Genomic DNA, 17,132 nt, shown 5'->3' on the forward strand with positions numbered 1-17,132 from the left:
AACCTGCAGCAGTACAAAGCCAATGGAATAAAAATACCACTGTCTTGGTCTAGATCATAAATAAAATATTTATGGGCCTCACAGGCCTGGAGCTCAGTAATCCTACAGAGACATCTAGTGGCAAAGGCTGGAAACTGCAGCGTCACTGCTTTTTACAGTTGAGTTCCACTAGCATTAAAGACACACTCTAAGCAGGGTTTTATACAGTTAGTATATAGATCATTTATGGGTTAAAATCCAAATAATTCAGATAATCTTGTGCATGTGTTTATGAAAGGATTACTGAACGGGCCTACTGGGCACATGCTCCGGGGCCCTAGGGGTCAGTGGGCCCCTGAGCCAGAGCCTTTGTTTGAAGTTACAGTTCTTGTTGGAAAATCAGTCAAATCACCCCAAAGAGACTCAAACCTCAAAACGACATTTAACAACCGCAGAGAGGCGCAAAATAACCACAAAGAAACACAAGATGACCACAAAGAGGGGAGACCATACACAGACATGCCACCTGTAGTTGTTTGCTGTCTCTTTTTGGGGAGGGACTGGAGACATTTTACATGACTGTGGCCAGGGGCCCGTTGTCTTATAGTCCGTACATGTACAGGCTGCAAACAACTTAAATTCAGTTGAATATGTTGACATATTTTTTCAGACAAAATTCCATCAGTGTCCTCTGTGATCAGTATTTAGCTCCATGTGTGCACTGCCCATGCCCGGGGCTATGCCAGTGAGGGGCGGGGAACGCCGCGGAGCTCCTCCTCCTCCAGGCTGCCGTCACTGGGGCTGCTGGACCGGAGCGAGCAACTCGGCATCAACAACCAGCCGCTGGTTGCTCCTCCGTGCTGAGTGAAGACTCGGTGCAGCCAGCCAGGAGCCTCCCCGCCGTGTCTCTGCCCTTCATTTCTCTCGGTTAACGACATGGCCTCCGACGGCATGGACGAGCGATCTCCGCTGCTGTCGGGCCCCAACTCCGGGAATGTGACCCCCACTGCTCCCCCGTACCTGCAGGATTCAAGTCCCCGAGGTAAACACACGGCATGTAGAGCCCCGCTGTCTGCATGCAGAGTAATTTTTTTTTGGGGCGTATCGAGTTCGAGCAAGTGCGTAAATAAAACTGCAGCAAGGCAAGGCAAGGCAAGGCAAAGCATAGCAAGGGCATCGGTGGGAAATCAATCGGCAGCTGAGAACAAGGTGGAGCTTCCACTGTGAGAACTGGAGCAGTGGGTTAGAGAAGAGGGGCCTACAACAACACCAACCTCTGTTTTTTTTTTGTTTTTTTTTTTACTGCAGAAATGCTTACATCACGACTCACCGGGGCCTGTAATGCTTTTGAGTCTTCACCAAAAAAAAAATAAAAAATACGAATCGTGATGTGGCACTGAAAGGCCTCACTGCATGTTAGCTTTATTTGTGTGTTTTTGATTGACGGGGGGGGGGTGACCCATTGCAGATGAAGGCAGGCTAGCAGCCTTTTGTCCCAGCTGCAAATCATCAAAATGCCCAGATGTGCCCTTTGTGGATGGGGCCGAATTGATAGTACGACATGATTTAAATGCCATAATGGTCCATGCGTATGATTGTAGCTGATTTGCATGGATATGAGACTGTAAACAACATATATTTGGCCCTGATCTTGTAAAAGCAGCTTCAACATTCCTGCATGTTTTGCATCTTTCATAAGGTAAAAACAAACAAACAAACAAACAAACAAACAAGCACCTTTATTGCCAGAAAACATTTTGCTTAGTAAACAGCTGAATGTAGGTTACAGGACCATGATACATGTAGGGCTGAATGACTCGGGCAATTACAGCTCATAAATCCCCTGACCACTGGGTCTGGAAGCTGCTGTCAGCGCTGGCCTTTGCACTGAATCTAGTCTGATCAAACTCTGAATTTTTGATGCAGGAGACATGATTACACATGCTGTTTGTTTTTGCTGGAGGCCGCACTTGAGAAAAGTTCACTCTAGAGAAAGGTCCATATCTGATTCTCATGTCAGAGGCTTATGTTTTGCTTTATGCCTTGTTTCAGCAACAGAATAGATTTCTCATTTAGAGCTAACATTCACATAAAATCTGAAGGAAGTTTAGCTCCGTACACTTTGGACCCTTTTTTTTTCACTGATTTGACCTTTTTGTTATGGGCTTATACAAATGTTCTGCTTGCAAATGAATGGATTCATTGACTGTGTAATACTCTTTTAGGAGCATTTCAGGACAAGCGGCTAATATCAAGCGAACGAATGTTGAAAATGAACATTTTATTGTTTAGAAGTGGTCTAATCTCACAGAGTCCATACTTCACCACCTGATTAATCATAAAGACTTTAACACTGGACTGTAATAACCTGTAAACTGACAGCAAACGCTTGAATGAATGTCAGTATGTTTCATGGCCTAGTTTCTCCCTCCCTCTCTCTCTCTCTCTGTCTCTCTCTCCGCAGTCTGGATTATGGCTAATTCCAGTTTCTTTGGGTTTGTTCGACGACAATCCTCAATCAGCCAATTTGTAACATGGATTAATTTGAGCCAAAGATGCCAAACCTGAGATTTTGTCCTACAATATAATGACTATGATGCTGCTTTTACTGATTCTAAGATGCGCTTAGGAAACTAGGTGAATGTGAGCTTTGTTTAGAAATGACTTAAAGCTGCTGTTTGTGGAAGTGACTGCAATCTCTGCTGTATTGATTTCCTTAATATTTTATGTATCTGACACAACAGTGATGAATCATGACTCATTTTACCTTATGAACAGAGTTGTTCATCAGCAGTAACAGGTAGAGATTCACTGTGGGCACAGTGTGGTGTTGGTGAGGGGTGGAGACCAACGACCTTGGCTGCATCAAGACTCTGTGCTTGGATTTTGTCGCCATTTGCTTGATGTTTTTGCACTTGAATGGTTGGGGGGAAAAAAAAACTGATGGCAAGAAAAGCCTGTGATGAATGAACAGTGATAAATGAATTCCTCTGTGTTTGAGTGAATCTACTTTCACTCTCGGTGCTTTACTGACATACAAAATACTCATTTTATCCAGTCTTAAAACCTGAGATGGTTGCAAAGGGGCGAAGTCATCCAAGGTTGGAGTCAGGAACCTGCATTTACCTCAGTTTGTACTGTGCTGCTGTGACAACACACCTTATATCCAAATACTGTATTTATTAAAGAACAAGTCTGGTGATACTTGATATTTTTCTTACTGTCAACAAATCGCATGTGAAGACAAAAACCAACAATGAACCAACAAAGGATTGTCTGTGTAGCTCAAGTCTGATATGTCTTATTCGTCTTTAGACCTCCATTGTTAAAAACACATGGTCCCTCATGAAAATGGGCTCTGTAGTTTATGTTGAGCCAGTCCCACATACACTGTTCTGAAGCTGTAAATACGCACATATTTATTAGGGGTGTGTCATATCATCATATTGTACACGAAGACTGAAGTGAATCTTAACATGATTTAAAAAAAAAAAAAAAAAGAAGTAATTTTACAAGTTGAGAAAAATGGCGTCAAACGGCTCAGTCAGTCATTTTCAGGAGGGAACATGTGAGGAAAAACACCGCCATTTATACCATCATAAATATCATTATTACCCTTTTTTATTTGCAGTATTGTGATATTGTTTTAAGGCCATGTTGACCCCTCCTATACTGGAGGACCAAATTTGCATTAGTCTTTGACTAACAATAGTTCCCAACAAATACAGTATTTTCTGCTGTATGAGTAACATTTGCCAAAAGCTACAGTGCCCAGCTGTTTAAGGTAAATACTGAACCTTTTTAAAAGCGAGACCAGTTTTTGCATCTGTTTGGGACTGTGACACAGCAGATTCACAGACACTGACACATGGACTTACACGTTTCTGATTTTAGAGTTATTGACAATGAAAAACATTGATGATTGATGATTTATTTCTTTTGAAACAGAATTAAAGACAGAACATTTGAGCAGCTTGTGTGTGTGCATACCAGTTAGCTAGTTCTTCACCACAAACCACAGGCTCCACAATCATCCAGTCATTGATGGCACCGGTGAGGCAGGGCGCGATGGCGGCTGTATGTTGTGGTGCTGCTGCTGGTCGTTGATGTAGTAAAGCATCTTCTCGTCTTACCACTGGCTCCTAGGACAGCTAGTGAAAACCTATAGCTGCTATATTCAGTTTCAGCTATGCATTAGCACGTCTCCGATGCACACAGCTGAGAGAGGAGCGAGTAGAAACAGGCCTGAATGCTGGTGGCTCACGATTTTATTTCTTGCTGTTATGTAAGGATTTAAATTTGAAGAAGAGAATAAAGTCAAGATCTGAATACTCTTACATTTTGGATTAACACTTCTTAGTAGCAGATGACACGACTTTTTTGTGTAATAAGCAGCACCATGTGGTGCCTGTACACAGTATGAGTGTCCAGTCTTTGGCATGCTGTGCTTGTATTACTAGCCAGGTTTTCCCAAATGTAGGCGGGGTGTCCCATCTGCCCCTGTGGTGTCAACCGGTTGTTCGCATGTGAATCTCAGAGCCCAGGTCATTTGCCCGTTGACTCGTACCATTATCTCTCAAGAGGGAAATTGGGCATTTGTCAACAGAGTTAAGAGGCTTGTTTGTGATCGATCGACTGCGATTTCAGGCTTAAAGTATTAAGTATTAAAAGAGACTGTATTACAATGGATTTTTATTTATTTATTTATTTATTTTTTTCCGGTTTCAGCTTCTTAAATATGAGGATTTTCTCTGCTTTTCTCTGTTTTTTTTCATTGTAAATTGAAAATCTTTGGATTATAAAGAGTTGGTTGAACAAAATAAGATACCTGAAAATGTCACCTTTTGTGTTGTGGCAGATTGTATTTAGCATTGGTCAGTATTTTCCGACGTTTTACAGACTGATCCGTTAGTCTACAAAATACATGAGTTTTACAGTTAATTGACTAATTGTAAGAATAATCAACATTTAATGGAAATTATTGTTTGTAATCTCACACTCGCACATTTTTTACAGATGAGCAGGTAATTTTTAAAGTTCTAAGATTGCAGTTTGAGTATAATGACAGATGACGGCAGAGAGACTTTGGCTTTGTTTTGTATCCCTCAGAATGTAAAGTATGCTTGATTACTGTAGAAGTAGTAGTAAAGGTAGTGACTGGTGCAAGTCTACGGATTAAGTTTATTAAAACCCTGAAAAACACATGGAATGTAGACTAATTACACCAGGTTAATGTGGGATTAGACAGTACAGAGTTCATTTGAGTGGCTACTGTAGTTAGTTCACAGTGGTTCTTTCAGACATAAAGAGAAAATCTTTAAGTCTGTAAAGACCAGCCATTTGATCATGTTGATTCCACTTGTTTATGGACCGTAAAACACTAATTGTTGGCCCGGCTATTCAAGGTTCCTAAACCAAAAATGGTCAGGAGTTTATTAGGCTCATTAGCGGAGACATTTTAATTTAGCAGCACATTCAACTGATGCAACACCTGAACAAATGAACAAATCTTAATCACGTGTCTCATTGTAGGTGTAACATGCAACAGTTGCAGAGACACATCTGCCCCTTTGCTTCATGTTGTCTTTACAGATGTTAGCGATGTTGCATAATGTATATATATACTGTATCATATTACCTGCAACTGAAGCACAAATATTACATCATAATATGTTGATGATACTGACTCAAAATGCCACAGCCTCTCGTTCAGAAGACTGGCTCGTACTGTATGTTGCATGTTGCCTGCAGTTTGGTAGTGAGTGGATTTTACGCCATCACTTCGGTATCTAAAAGGGCCCATTGTTTCTTTCTTAAACATACAGAGTGGAGCTTGGCCCCATAACAAAGAGAGAAGAGTCACATGTTGAGCAATCAGAGCCGTACACAGGCTGTCATGGGTTTGCATACAGACAGTCTTATAGCTGAGCAGGAGTTAAGCTGGAAAACCATGAATGAAGAAAGAGCACTGACATTGTCGTGGAGCGTGACTGCACATAGGATCGTTTAAGATATCTCCCATGTTCCCAAGAGTTGATTAGGGAAATTGTTAAATAACATATGTGTATACAATGTGTGGTTTTGAGCTCCCCTCAATTTCCTATCCTATAATGTGTTCTGACATTGATCTGTTATTTTATAGCTGTGTAAGCACTTGAGTATATCTCTATTTTTAGTTCTTATTATTTACATTTATTGAACTAAAAGACCGGAAGTAAACATTGAACGAGTATGTGTGAGGTTATGCCAGAAAAGAACTAGTTCATATGACGTGTTGTCAGAACCTCTTTGGAAGGCGAAAGCTGCACCCTGAGGCCCTGAGGCCCTGAGCCCAGCGACCTCTGTGTACAAAACACAAAAATGACTTGTCCTCTATCTGAACTTTTTTTTTTTTTTTTCCTTCACAGGATATTAAAATCCTGATCTGTGTTCATGAAGTTTTCTAGATGCATGCGATTAACAGCTCGCTGTGTGTTGTGTGCTTTGCCCTCCTCTTCTCAAAGCCGAACTACCTCCTCCTTACACAGCCATCGCCAGCCCCGACGCCGGCGGTGTGCCTGTCATCAACTGCCGCGTGTGCGAGTCGCTCATCAACCTGGATGGAAAGCTGCATCAGCACGTGGTCAAGTGCACGGTCTGCAATGAAGCTTCGGTAAGCGGAGGATGTTGTTGAGGCCGGCGACGGCTTTATAAATGAGTGTTGGTGTTGACATCATGGAGCTGTAATAGTCCGTCAAGCTCAGTTAAGACATTTAGTCAGACATATACACTGAAGTTACTATTCATTATCACATGTGCATTTCTAGTATGGCGGTCACATCCAGCTGTAGCCTGCACGCCTCCCTCTGTTTTTATTGTGCAGCATCATGTTGTCTGATGAAACATGTGATTTGTCTGTGATCACAAGAGAAGCCGTTTGCTTTGGAAGTCAACGACTGTTTTTCATCTTTGCGATGTCCGTCACTACAGCCCAACCAGATGTTGATGTGTACATCTGTCACATCTCTCAGTCAGCCCAGTGACTTGAAAGTGTCGCCTGTGTCTCAGCCTGACTTACTAAAGGCCTCCATAGAGCTGTCAGAGGAGGGAGGAGAGCAGGGCGAATGAATGGCTGTCATCACAGACACTGCAGTGGGAAATGACAAATGGCTGATATTTGTGTTACTAATGCATCAGCATAGCCGTATAATATTCTATTTCTGTGGACCAAAACAGATAACAGTGTCCGGCCTGCATCTTCTATCAGCTCACTGGACAGTCCAGACATACTGTAAATCTAATGCTGGAGTGATATGCAAGATTCATTCTGTGATTTACTTTGGTACATGCATGAAAAATGTCTTGGTACTGACTAATTCCAGACTATTCTTTGCAAAACTATAGTTTCTGTCATTGGCCCGCCCAGTGTAGATCGACATAAACAGCTCCAAGTGTGATATAGTAACTCTCAGAGGCTTTAGAGATGCTTCTCAAATGACAGCATCACAGGACATAATACAGCCATTCGAAGCTGATTGATGAGCTAAGATATATTTAATAGATTAAAAGCAAAGCTATTGATCCTTTTCCACCCTGTTGGGTCCAACAGACTTTGCTGTGTCACGTCTGCAGTATCTGAACTGCTCTCCTCTTCTGTGGCTTTGTTTTCTTATGTTCTGTATCAGACTGGCACTTTCCAGTGAGCTGAGTTTTACATGTTGTCTTCCAGCCCATCAAGAACCCCCCAACGGGGAAGAAGTATGTGAGGTGTCCCTGTAACTGCCTGCTCATCTGTAAAGACACATCCAGGAGGATAGGATGTCCTCGACCAAACTGGTAGGCAACTGGCAGACGAGCTCAGACTGTTTTACCCTCTTACTTCTCATTTCTTGTAGGTTTAATTCTTTTCCAAAGGCAAATTTGAGGCTCTGACAATACAGTGGTCGACTTTTATAATACAAATCAAGCCGTTTCTATAGTTTTATAACCCTGTGCTGGCTGTGTTGAATCCGACAGCAGACGCATTATTAACCTGAGCCCGGTGATGGTGATCCCCGAGGAGCAACCCGCCCAGCCGGCACTGCCCATCCAACCTCAGGGGATGAGGGTGGTCTGCGGTCACTGTGGCAACACCTTCCTAGTACGTAAAGCTACCAAGACGACCACCCTAACCAATCACAGAGTTTATTCAGGCAGAATTTTGTTGCTGTGCTGTTGTTGATACGTGCATATAAACACGAGAGCCACATCATATATCAATGTGTTTAGTGATGGAATATCATTAGATTTGCTGAAGTGTTATAAGTTGTGTAATTGTTTCAGATCTCCTAGCTTGCTTTACTGTACATGCACAGAGCTGGTGTCAGGGAGAAGCTTATTCAAGTCAGTCTCAAGCACAAATAAAAGCTAGTACCATGTTTCTATTCTGTTTAACAATCTCTGATCTGTTGAATGAAATGAAAACCTCCATCGTGTTGCAGACTCTTTCTGGCAGAATATGGTGTCTGCAAGAGGCTGGTGGCATGCATTTTGCAGCATGTTTCCTTTCCTTGCCTGACTCATCAAATGTCCTAAGTACCACTTGACTGCAGTGTGGCCACACCGTGTCACAAGAAATTAACTTTATCCGTCTAACCTGCAGCAAAACCAGATTTTGTCTTCCTGCCACCCGGTGCCGAGGGTACTATCAGTACTTTTGACGTGCGATATGTTGAACTCTGATTGAGTTTAATACCTCAAACTTTTATTTAACATCTGGCACATTATTAAAAAGAGAGATGCAGAACCCGAGGCACTGAGTCAGCATGACACTGGCTCACATGTCAAAATCAGTGGTATTGACCTCTTAACGTGTGCACGTTGTTGCTTGCGGCGTCTGTAGGGCAGTGAGGACGCCAGGTCATCCCAGCCAATGTCTGGCCTCCCCAGCGATGGCTCTCCCCCAGTACAACAAGAGGTTGAGAAAGCTGGTCATACTTGTGGACATATTAACAACAGCCTAACACTGCTGCCAATTCAATCTGTGGCCTTCTTTGCACTGGTGGTGATATGACTTTGTGCACATCTGACTCTGGAGCGAGCTTCAGTCAAAGAAAGACAGTTTGATATTTAATGCATAAAACTGGCTTCAATCTAGGTCTATAGTCTAGATGTCAGTGCATCCATTATAACTTGATGTTATTTTAAATTGTCATTCCTTCACTGAAGCCAGATGTCGAATCTCACATATTTAACTTGTGTCAATAGGACCTTCTAATTATGCTGATCTGTGATGGGATAAACATTTTCATAACACTGCTTTTTTAACTTCAGAACCCCTGATGAAACAATTGCATATTGACAACCACAACTAACACTTTATGAGAATGATTTAAGTTGCTAATTTAGCCACATAGCTTTCCAATGCCTCAATATATTTTCTGATGCAGGAATAATATAATAAATAGATTTACAAGTTGCAAACCGCCATAACTGATCACGACGAATCATTCCCAGTAAGTCCTCTGTTGATTGTTCTCACAGTACAGTAGGATTGTAGTGTGTTGTTGCATATCTGTGTTCACACGTGCGTCCTCCTTAACACTGTCTCTTACCAGTGCTTTTTCCCCCTGTTTATTCACAGTGGATGGAGCTTCGGTTTAACACGCTAGCCAAATGTCCCCACTGCAAAAAAATGTGAGTCCATTAATCTTCCATTTAACACGTTACACAAAGGTCATGATGAAACATGTTTTACTTTTACACTCAGTGTTTTACATTTTATCTGCAGTTTATTTTCTATTGCCTGAGGATCTGTTACAGTCTTTAGATGGACACTGTGTGCAAAATTGAATCAAAACGTGTTATCAGATGAGACACCAAGAGTTTGTAATTTAATCTTGTAAAGGAATTTTAATGATCATACCAGTGTGTTTTCAAGTTTTAGGCAGATTTTCTTCCCTGCAGCAGGCAGCGTTTGGTTTCCATTTATTCCTGTATGACATGAAAATCAATAACCAGACTCATGAGATCTGCTGAAGCAGTGTAATCGTCTAAGTACACATCAAGTTTGCGTTACTTTTTACAGGTTACATTATTGTTTCCTGGTTTTACAATTGATTGAGCTGAAAGATTTGCAGTGAATTGTCTCGTTGTCTAATTATAGTGTAATCTTTATTTAACTAATTCAATGAAACTAAACTAGATTAAACTAATTGAACTAAATTAAACTAGTTAATTAAACTAGATGTTGACTGTGAAGTTGTGTGAAGCTGCAGCTTCAGTTTCATATTGCACAGAAATGAATGGAAGCCAATGGCTGCCGAAAATATATCAGATTATCTCAAACACAGAACGTATGGTTTGTAAAATGGTTAGTTGTGATGTAAAGTAGAAGGGATCGGCAGACTGGGCTTAAACATGCAAAATCACTGGTGCGGTCTTTTAAGCCTGAAACTACAAGTGAATATGTTACAGCCTTGTTGGGGATACTGGGTGGGCGGGCAGCCATGAACAAGAAAAATGCTGTTGTTGTTGAATTTCAAGAGACCTGCCACATTATGATGAACATGTCCCAACATACAGTATCCAGCTTTAAAGCCTTTATCTTATTGGAGCAGTAATTTAGCACCAGGTACATACTGTAGGTTAGAGGAAGTGGAATGTTTTAAAACACTAAAAACACAGTGTTATACTTCTGCACTTGCATCAACTCTCACCCATGAAGGTTTGTGGTTTGGTATGAGGAGTAATTTTCGAAGTGCTTACTTTATGGATAAATTCACTGCAGTCAGATGCCGAGCTTTAGAGTTCTGGACTTTTCTAGTTCTTGGGAGGAGATGGGAGGGGAGGGGAGGTAATGGAAGCTAATCTAGTTGTGTGACAGGAATTAAAGCTTGGCCTCAATTCATATAATAATGGTAACATGGTAATAAGGAAGGAGGGTCACAGGGTTGAGGAGTGGCGGGAGAGCATTGTGAAGTGTATGTCTGAAAGTGATGATATGAACAGTGTCTGGTCAGGGTAAGCAGGGACGCTCCATCAGAATAAGAAGCTGCAGCCAAAACATGTCGTCACTGCCTCTGTCTCTGCCTCATGTCTCGACATCTGCTCCACTCTATTTATTTCATTTTATATTTTGACAGTATATATATATATATATATCTACCCACGTCTTTTTCTCTGTATGACTTTTATCTCAGTTTTATATCTATCCTTTTCTTTATCTGCAGTCGAAGTAGTGTGTTTCCTACACATGTGAACTTGGGGTTGCATTGCATTGTTGGAAAAACATTAGTTTTTGCATATAACATTACATTACAAACAAAGAACTTTGTCTCCTCTCACAAACTTTACAAAAAAGTCCTCCACAAATAATACCAACCATGTAGGCATAAGCAAAAAAATGGACTTTGTCTTCAGCCTCACATAAATCAGCAACATGCTACAGGGAGACCATTAAATCTACCCATGTTTATAGCTAATGTAGCGTACCTGAACCTGAACGTGCCTGCAAACACAGAGATCTTTGATTCTCTCTTTGTATCTTTCTGAGCAAAATCTTAGCTCTTGTCAGTGTTTCCATCTTTGTCTCTATATCTTTCTCTATCTTATCTTTGAGCATTATTTTCTCATATTCTCCCTTCATCACTGTCTTTAACTCCATGAAAACCTCTTTCTCTCCATTATACAGTAACAGAAGTCAAAGCAGTGGCGGTTGAGATACATTGTTGGTATTTTATCTTAATTCCCATAGGGAATTGATACCTCTGGTGTTGTAGCACCTCTCCAAAGTAAAAACCCCTAATTACACTGGAAAACACACTGTCATTTCTGGTTATTTCCTATTTTGTAATGCGATAATGTGATGATGTTTATTTGTAGCTTAGAATGTAAAATTTGAGAAAAGAAAAGAGGCTCCATTTATGGTCACAGATCAAATGAATGACATGGTCAGGTGTTGTAACTGTAAACAGTTAGTGGAACAAAGGGAAAAGGTGAAAGCAGGAGGAGAGTGTTTAGAAGGTAAGATGATCAGGTGATCAGGCCTCCCATAAGCCATCTGAATACCAGTGATTCCTGAAGAATGCCTGAGTCCCATCACATGAGAGGCATGTGAGAGCGAAGAGGGGGAGGAAAGTAAAGTAATAGTGAAGCAAAAAAAAAAAAAATGATGGCATTGTGCTGCTTAGGGCAAGTTGACTTGTACATGTGTGAATGTGTGTCTGGATGGAGCTGCAGTTGTGGGGAGCTGCACATGTGACTGGCCTCCAGTGCTTTCATGTGTAAGTTACACGAGAAGAAAGGGAAGTGAGAGATTTGTTGGCTCGCAGGATTGTCAGGGTGATGTGGAGTGGAGTGAGATCACTGGGAAAAAGGGTGGGACAAAGAAAGTATCTGGCACATTATAATGAAACAGAAAATGTAGTGGTGCTGTTTGCTGCAAGACTCTTGTACTGGATTCTTTTAGCTCATGTAGAGCTTTCTGATATCCAAGTTTCATTTTAAGTGATTCTAACCATATCCACATAAAAATACACACACAACAGAGTGAGATGATATTTCTCTCAGCACTGAGGCATAAGACAAATCCAGCATTTAAAGTGCACATTGCATGTTTTGTCCTGAAACCTTTTCTTCACGTACTGACCACATTTGTTTTTCTTTTGTTTTTCTTCTTTTCCTGATGTCCACCTGCAGATCCTCTGTTGGTAGTGCGCTCCCTAGGAGGCGCTGTTGTGCTTATATAACAATAGGAATGATCTGCATTTTCATTGGAGTGGGTTTAACAGTAAGTATGTGCCTTCTGTGTGTCCTTTCTGTGTTGCATATGCGTTCTCAGTTAGAGTAACCCAGTAGTTGAGATAATTCAGTCGGGCCCAAAGAGGTGGATGGAGCAACGCTGCCACCTAGAGAGCCACACCACAGGCGAAGATCAACATTTCCAAGATCTGGAGATTTCTGTTAGAAACTGGTTAGCTGACCTGAGAAACCTTATGATGCTATACAATGAAGAAATGTACACGTGCTTTACAGTTGTAAGTAGGTTGTGTAATGGCTTTCTACCTACACTAAATACCTCAAATACACTTTGGTCCATTAATCCACTGAACTGTTCAGTAAACAATAACTGTATTTTGTACAAACAACCACATATTGTTCAGTTTTCCACAGTATATCAAAGTCCTATCAGACTTTCGCAACTTGGTATAATCATATTAGAAACATAATCACTCCATAATAATCTCATGGGATTATACTCCTTAATATTTAAACTCAGTGTTACTGATCTTGTTGCAGTGTGCTCTCATTTTTCTGATGAAGTGATTGATATTATGAATTACCCTCTGGAGAGTATTTCACAGCAATCATTGGTCTTTGAATGAGTTGTTTTTTTCTGCTCATTAATGAAATGATATAATAGACTACGGTCTTCATTTTGTTTAGTCTCTTTAAAATTATTAATGCAATGATTTAAAAAATCTATATTCTCAATGTTAACTGTCTTATACCCACCTACTCCCCCTCCCTTCTGCGTTAACAGGTTGGCACTCGGGACTTTGCCAGTCGTTACAACGCCACCTATGTGTCCTGGGCATTCGCCTACCTGCTGGGCCTGATCTGCCTGATACGAGCCTGCTACTGGGGAGCTATCAAAGTGAGCTACCCGGAGAACAGCTTTGCCTAGGGCGGGCACGCCTCAGCGCAGCCCTGCACGGCTGGAAGAACAAACCCCACTTTTTAGTTTCTTTTATTTTCTTCAGATCTCAAACCGGTCGTGTTCAGCGGAGTGGAACGTCTGCAGAGTGTGTTGAGGAGGTGCTGTGTGTGTTTGAAGGGGTGTATGCTGGAGATGTATCCTGTTGTGTTTGTGTCTGGAATGTTTTTAACTCGCTGAACAAACCTACTGTACGCCGATCAATCCTGCTACTGGTCCACAGAGACTCAAATCCCGCTCTGGTTTTTGCCAAAATCCTCCAAGCTACAAAAAAAACTGATTTTTCTTGATGAATACAAAAATTTGTTGGCTACTGTGCTGATTTGAAAATGATAGTTTAGCAAACTGGATGGATTTGGTCTTTCTGGATCATAGTTTTGTTTATTTTTCAGCAGCCTGACTGACACGATGGTACCCACCTGATTTCTTTTGTTACTGACCAGACCAAAATGAGACAACCTCCTAAGAACATTTTGCCCATTGCACTACGATTATATGCAATTGTAAGTGTTGTTTTGCTGCTAGTTAAACTCCAGCTACAGAAAGCTGCATATTCATACTGTATTGTAACAATTTACCTTGCCTGTGTACACTGACATAGTATTGCTATATGATTTTAACTCTTGAAATGATCAGTTTTTAAAAGAAATCGCCCTTAAATACCCATGCGTGCCAACTTAGCTGCCCAGTATTAGTCAAGAAGAGCATCAGATCAACAGGAGCTTGTTTATTTGTTTGTGACATGCTGCTTTTAACTCACTACAGCAATAACCCTTTTATTTGAGTTATTTTGAACTTTGCTTACCCCACCTCCCTGCGTTCTTCACTGCGGTTTTGTTGCCTTCTCACTGGTGGAAAATGATCCCAAAAATATGGTGGCTCACATTTGCATGATGACTGGTTTTTGTTCAGTCACTGAGGTGGTGTTTTGTTTTTTGTTTTTTTTTCCTGTTTCCGTGAGGTAGCTGACACGTATGACGTTCCTGTCTTTTGCTCCTTCTGCCTGTCCATTAGAATGTAAACCCTCCTCCTCCCCTCGCTTATAATCGCCACTCTCTGACCTCCAGTGAACTCTGTGCTAGCTAGCATCGCTGTACGCTAACTCAGCATCCTGTCTCTTGACCTTTACAAGTGGGCACAGTTCAAACTTCTAACCTTGTTTTGAATGTGATGATGATGATGATGATGATGATGATGATGATAATGATGAAGCAGAAAATAATATTAAAAATGCTCTTTGTATATAGTTCAAATTCAATACTTGGAAAACTGTAGTGTGAGGTGGAAGGATAAGATGGCTCGTGGGTCTTTTTAAAAATGATAATTTATCAATAAAATGCAAAAACTGCCTGTATTGGTCTGTTTATTTCTTGGCTGTGATCAGTTTCGGACATTTTGCTTTTAATGGCACATACAGGAATACAGACATTCATATTGAAGTGGCTGCTGGTATATTCCTTTATGCTCAAGTGCAAGAAGGCCAAAACATAAAATATGGAACAAGCCAGATGTGCACACTCAGGTCAAATCCAAAGCCTTTAATGATAAAGCATAAAGTTAATGTTCGAGTGAAATGTCACCTGTCAAATGTCAAGAATCTCTGAGCTTTAAAGGTTACACTTGCACTTTATCATGTAAGTACACGGGGGAAGTATTGTATTGCAGTGTTTAAGGATAATTTAAACTTCTACTCCACTCTGTGTATTTCACAGCTCTAGTTACTTTCCAGATTAATTTTTCATAAAAAACATGATTTCATAAAATGCAATTACTACAGATTAAACTTCCCATCAGTACACACTGTACTGCACTCCTACATATACACATATACACATTTAGTACTTAGTATTTTCAGTTTCTTAGGACATCATTATTATTCTAAAATGACAACAACGTATTATGATTCAGATCATAGATTATGATGAAAAATTAAACTCGAATATAACAAGTCAATCCATACTGTGATCAGTGACGGTGGTGGCCGGTTACTGTCACACTGTAACTGCCCCCTGATACATATGCAACTTTGAATACTGAGGGCTACATTTACGACAATCACTGCCGTAAATGCAAAGTATATATAAGTTTGTCTAATTTATATATATATATAGTATAGATTAATCTATAATATAGTTTGTATGTAAGAATAATTTGTTATTCTCATACTGATTTTGACTCTGACTGCATGTTGGATCCACAGTTTTTGATTCAATTGTGGATATGATTTAGATTTCAATCCAAGCTTTTAGGGGCTATAAAATGAATATTAGGTTAATATGATTGATATGTGATCATTAGTTGACACTTAATTAGTGGTTATTCGTCATAAATGCTTTGTTCCTGTCCAATGGGAAAGCCAGAATAATTTTTAAGTCAATTTTCTTACAGCTGCAGCTCTGCTCTCTGTTCACTAGGTGGTGGTGTATGCAATCGTTTGAAAAAATGTCTCTCTGGAAGTTGCATTGCAAGACACGTTGGGTCAGTTTAACGCCATAAACACACAGACAGATTATGAGCCATTCATCAGCCTGCTCTTACAAACTAACACAGCACCGTTTCTCACTATGAATTTTAATTAAATAAGATTTGGAATCAAATCTATTTCTGATATTTGAAAATACAGAAATTATCCAATTATCCCCTGCCTGTCACACAATTTTTAATGTTGTGTTTGAGATATTGTGAGAAACAATAAAAATAAGTATGAGAAAGAGATACACATGGCATACACAACAATATATCATCTTTATTTATGACCAACAGATCTTTATCTAAATTTGACACATTAAATACAGAAACAACAGAGTAATGGTTTAATGAGCTCCCCAGAGCTGCTACAGTTGATCCAATTCAACCCCATCTCTCTCTCTGTCTCTCTCTCTCTCTTTCTCTCTCTCTCTCTCTCTCTCTCTCACACACACACACACACACACACACACACACACACACACACACACACACACACACAAACAAACGCTTCCAGCTCTCTTGATCTACTCCAGGCTGCAGATGATGTCAAGTCAAACACAGTGATGATGTCAGATCATCAGATGGGTCTCCATCTGATGAGGTCATTGCTTTTAGGACGTCAGGGCGTCATCTAGGAGTGTAAACTAACACACACGCACACAGTTATTTCAGCTACCACGTAACTATGAAGGAACATGGAGGTCATAAGATCTATACTAAATCACCATGACTAACGAGTTGTGTTGAGTTAGTGGGTATGTTTGTGTTTGTATGTGTGTGTGTGTACATGTATGTGTATGTGTATGTGTATGTGTGTGTGTATGTGTGTGTGTGTGTGTGTGTGTGTGTGTGTGTGTGTGTGTGTGTGTGTGTGTGTGTGTGTGTGTGTGTGTGTGTGTGTGTGTGTGTTTGCGAGCGCCGCTGTCAACTTCCTGATGTCACCTGTGTTGACAGGTGACTGTTTGCTCTCTGCTCCCATCAGTGACGATCAGTGGGTGCTTGTCTCATA

The 17,132-nt window shown here is 40.6% G+C and overlaps 1 protein-coding gene across 1 annotated transcript; it reads left to right on the plus strand.

Annotated features, from left to right (window-relative positions):
• The first annotated feature begins 773 nt into the window (after nucleotides 1-773).
• On the plus strand, nucleotides 774-14,997 carry pip4p2 (phosphatidylinositol-4,5-bisphosphate 4-phosphatase 2). The gene is made up of 7 exons (XM_022747320.1): nucleotides 774-1,021; nucleotides 6,483-6,631; nucleotides 7,688-7,794; nucleotides 7,975-8,098; nucleotides 9,581-9,633; nucleotides 12,637-12,727; nucleotides 13,481-14,997. Exons 1-7 carry the CDS (start codon nucleotides 916-918, stop codon nucleotides 13,622-13,624), a joined length of 774 nt encoding a protein of 257 aa, XP_022603041.1. The 5' UTR covers nucleotides 774-915; the 3' UTR covers nucleotides 13,625-14,997.
• Nucleotides 14,998-17,132: the final 2,135 nt, after the last annotated feature.

The sequence above is a fragment of the Seriola dumerili genome, unplaced genomic scaffold, assembly GCF_002260705.1.
Source record: "Seriola dumerili isolate Sdu_G_001 unplaced genomic scaffold, Sdu_1.0 BDQW01000110.1, whole genome shotgun sequence".
Lineage (NCBI taxonomy): Eukaryota > Metazoa > Chordata > Actinopteri > Carangiformes > Carangidae > Seriola > Seriola dumerili.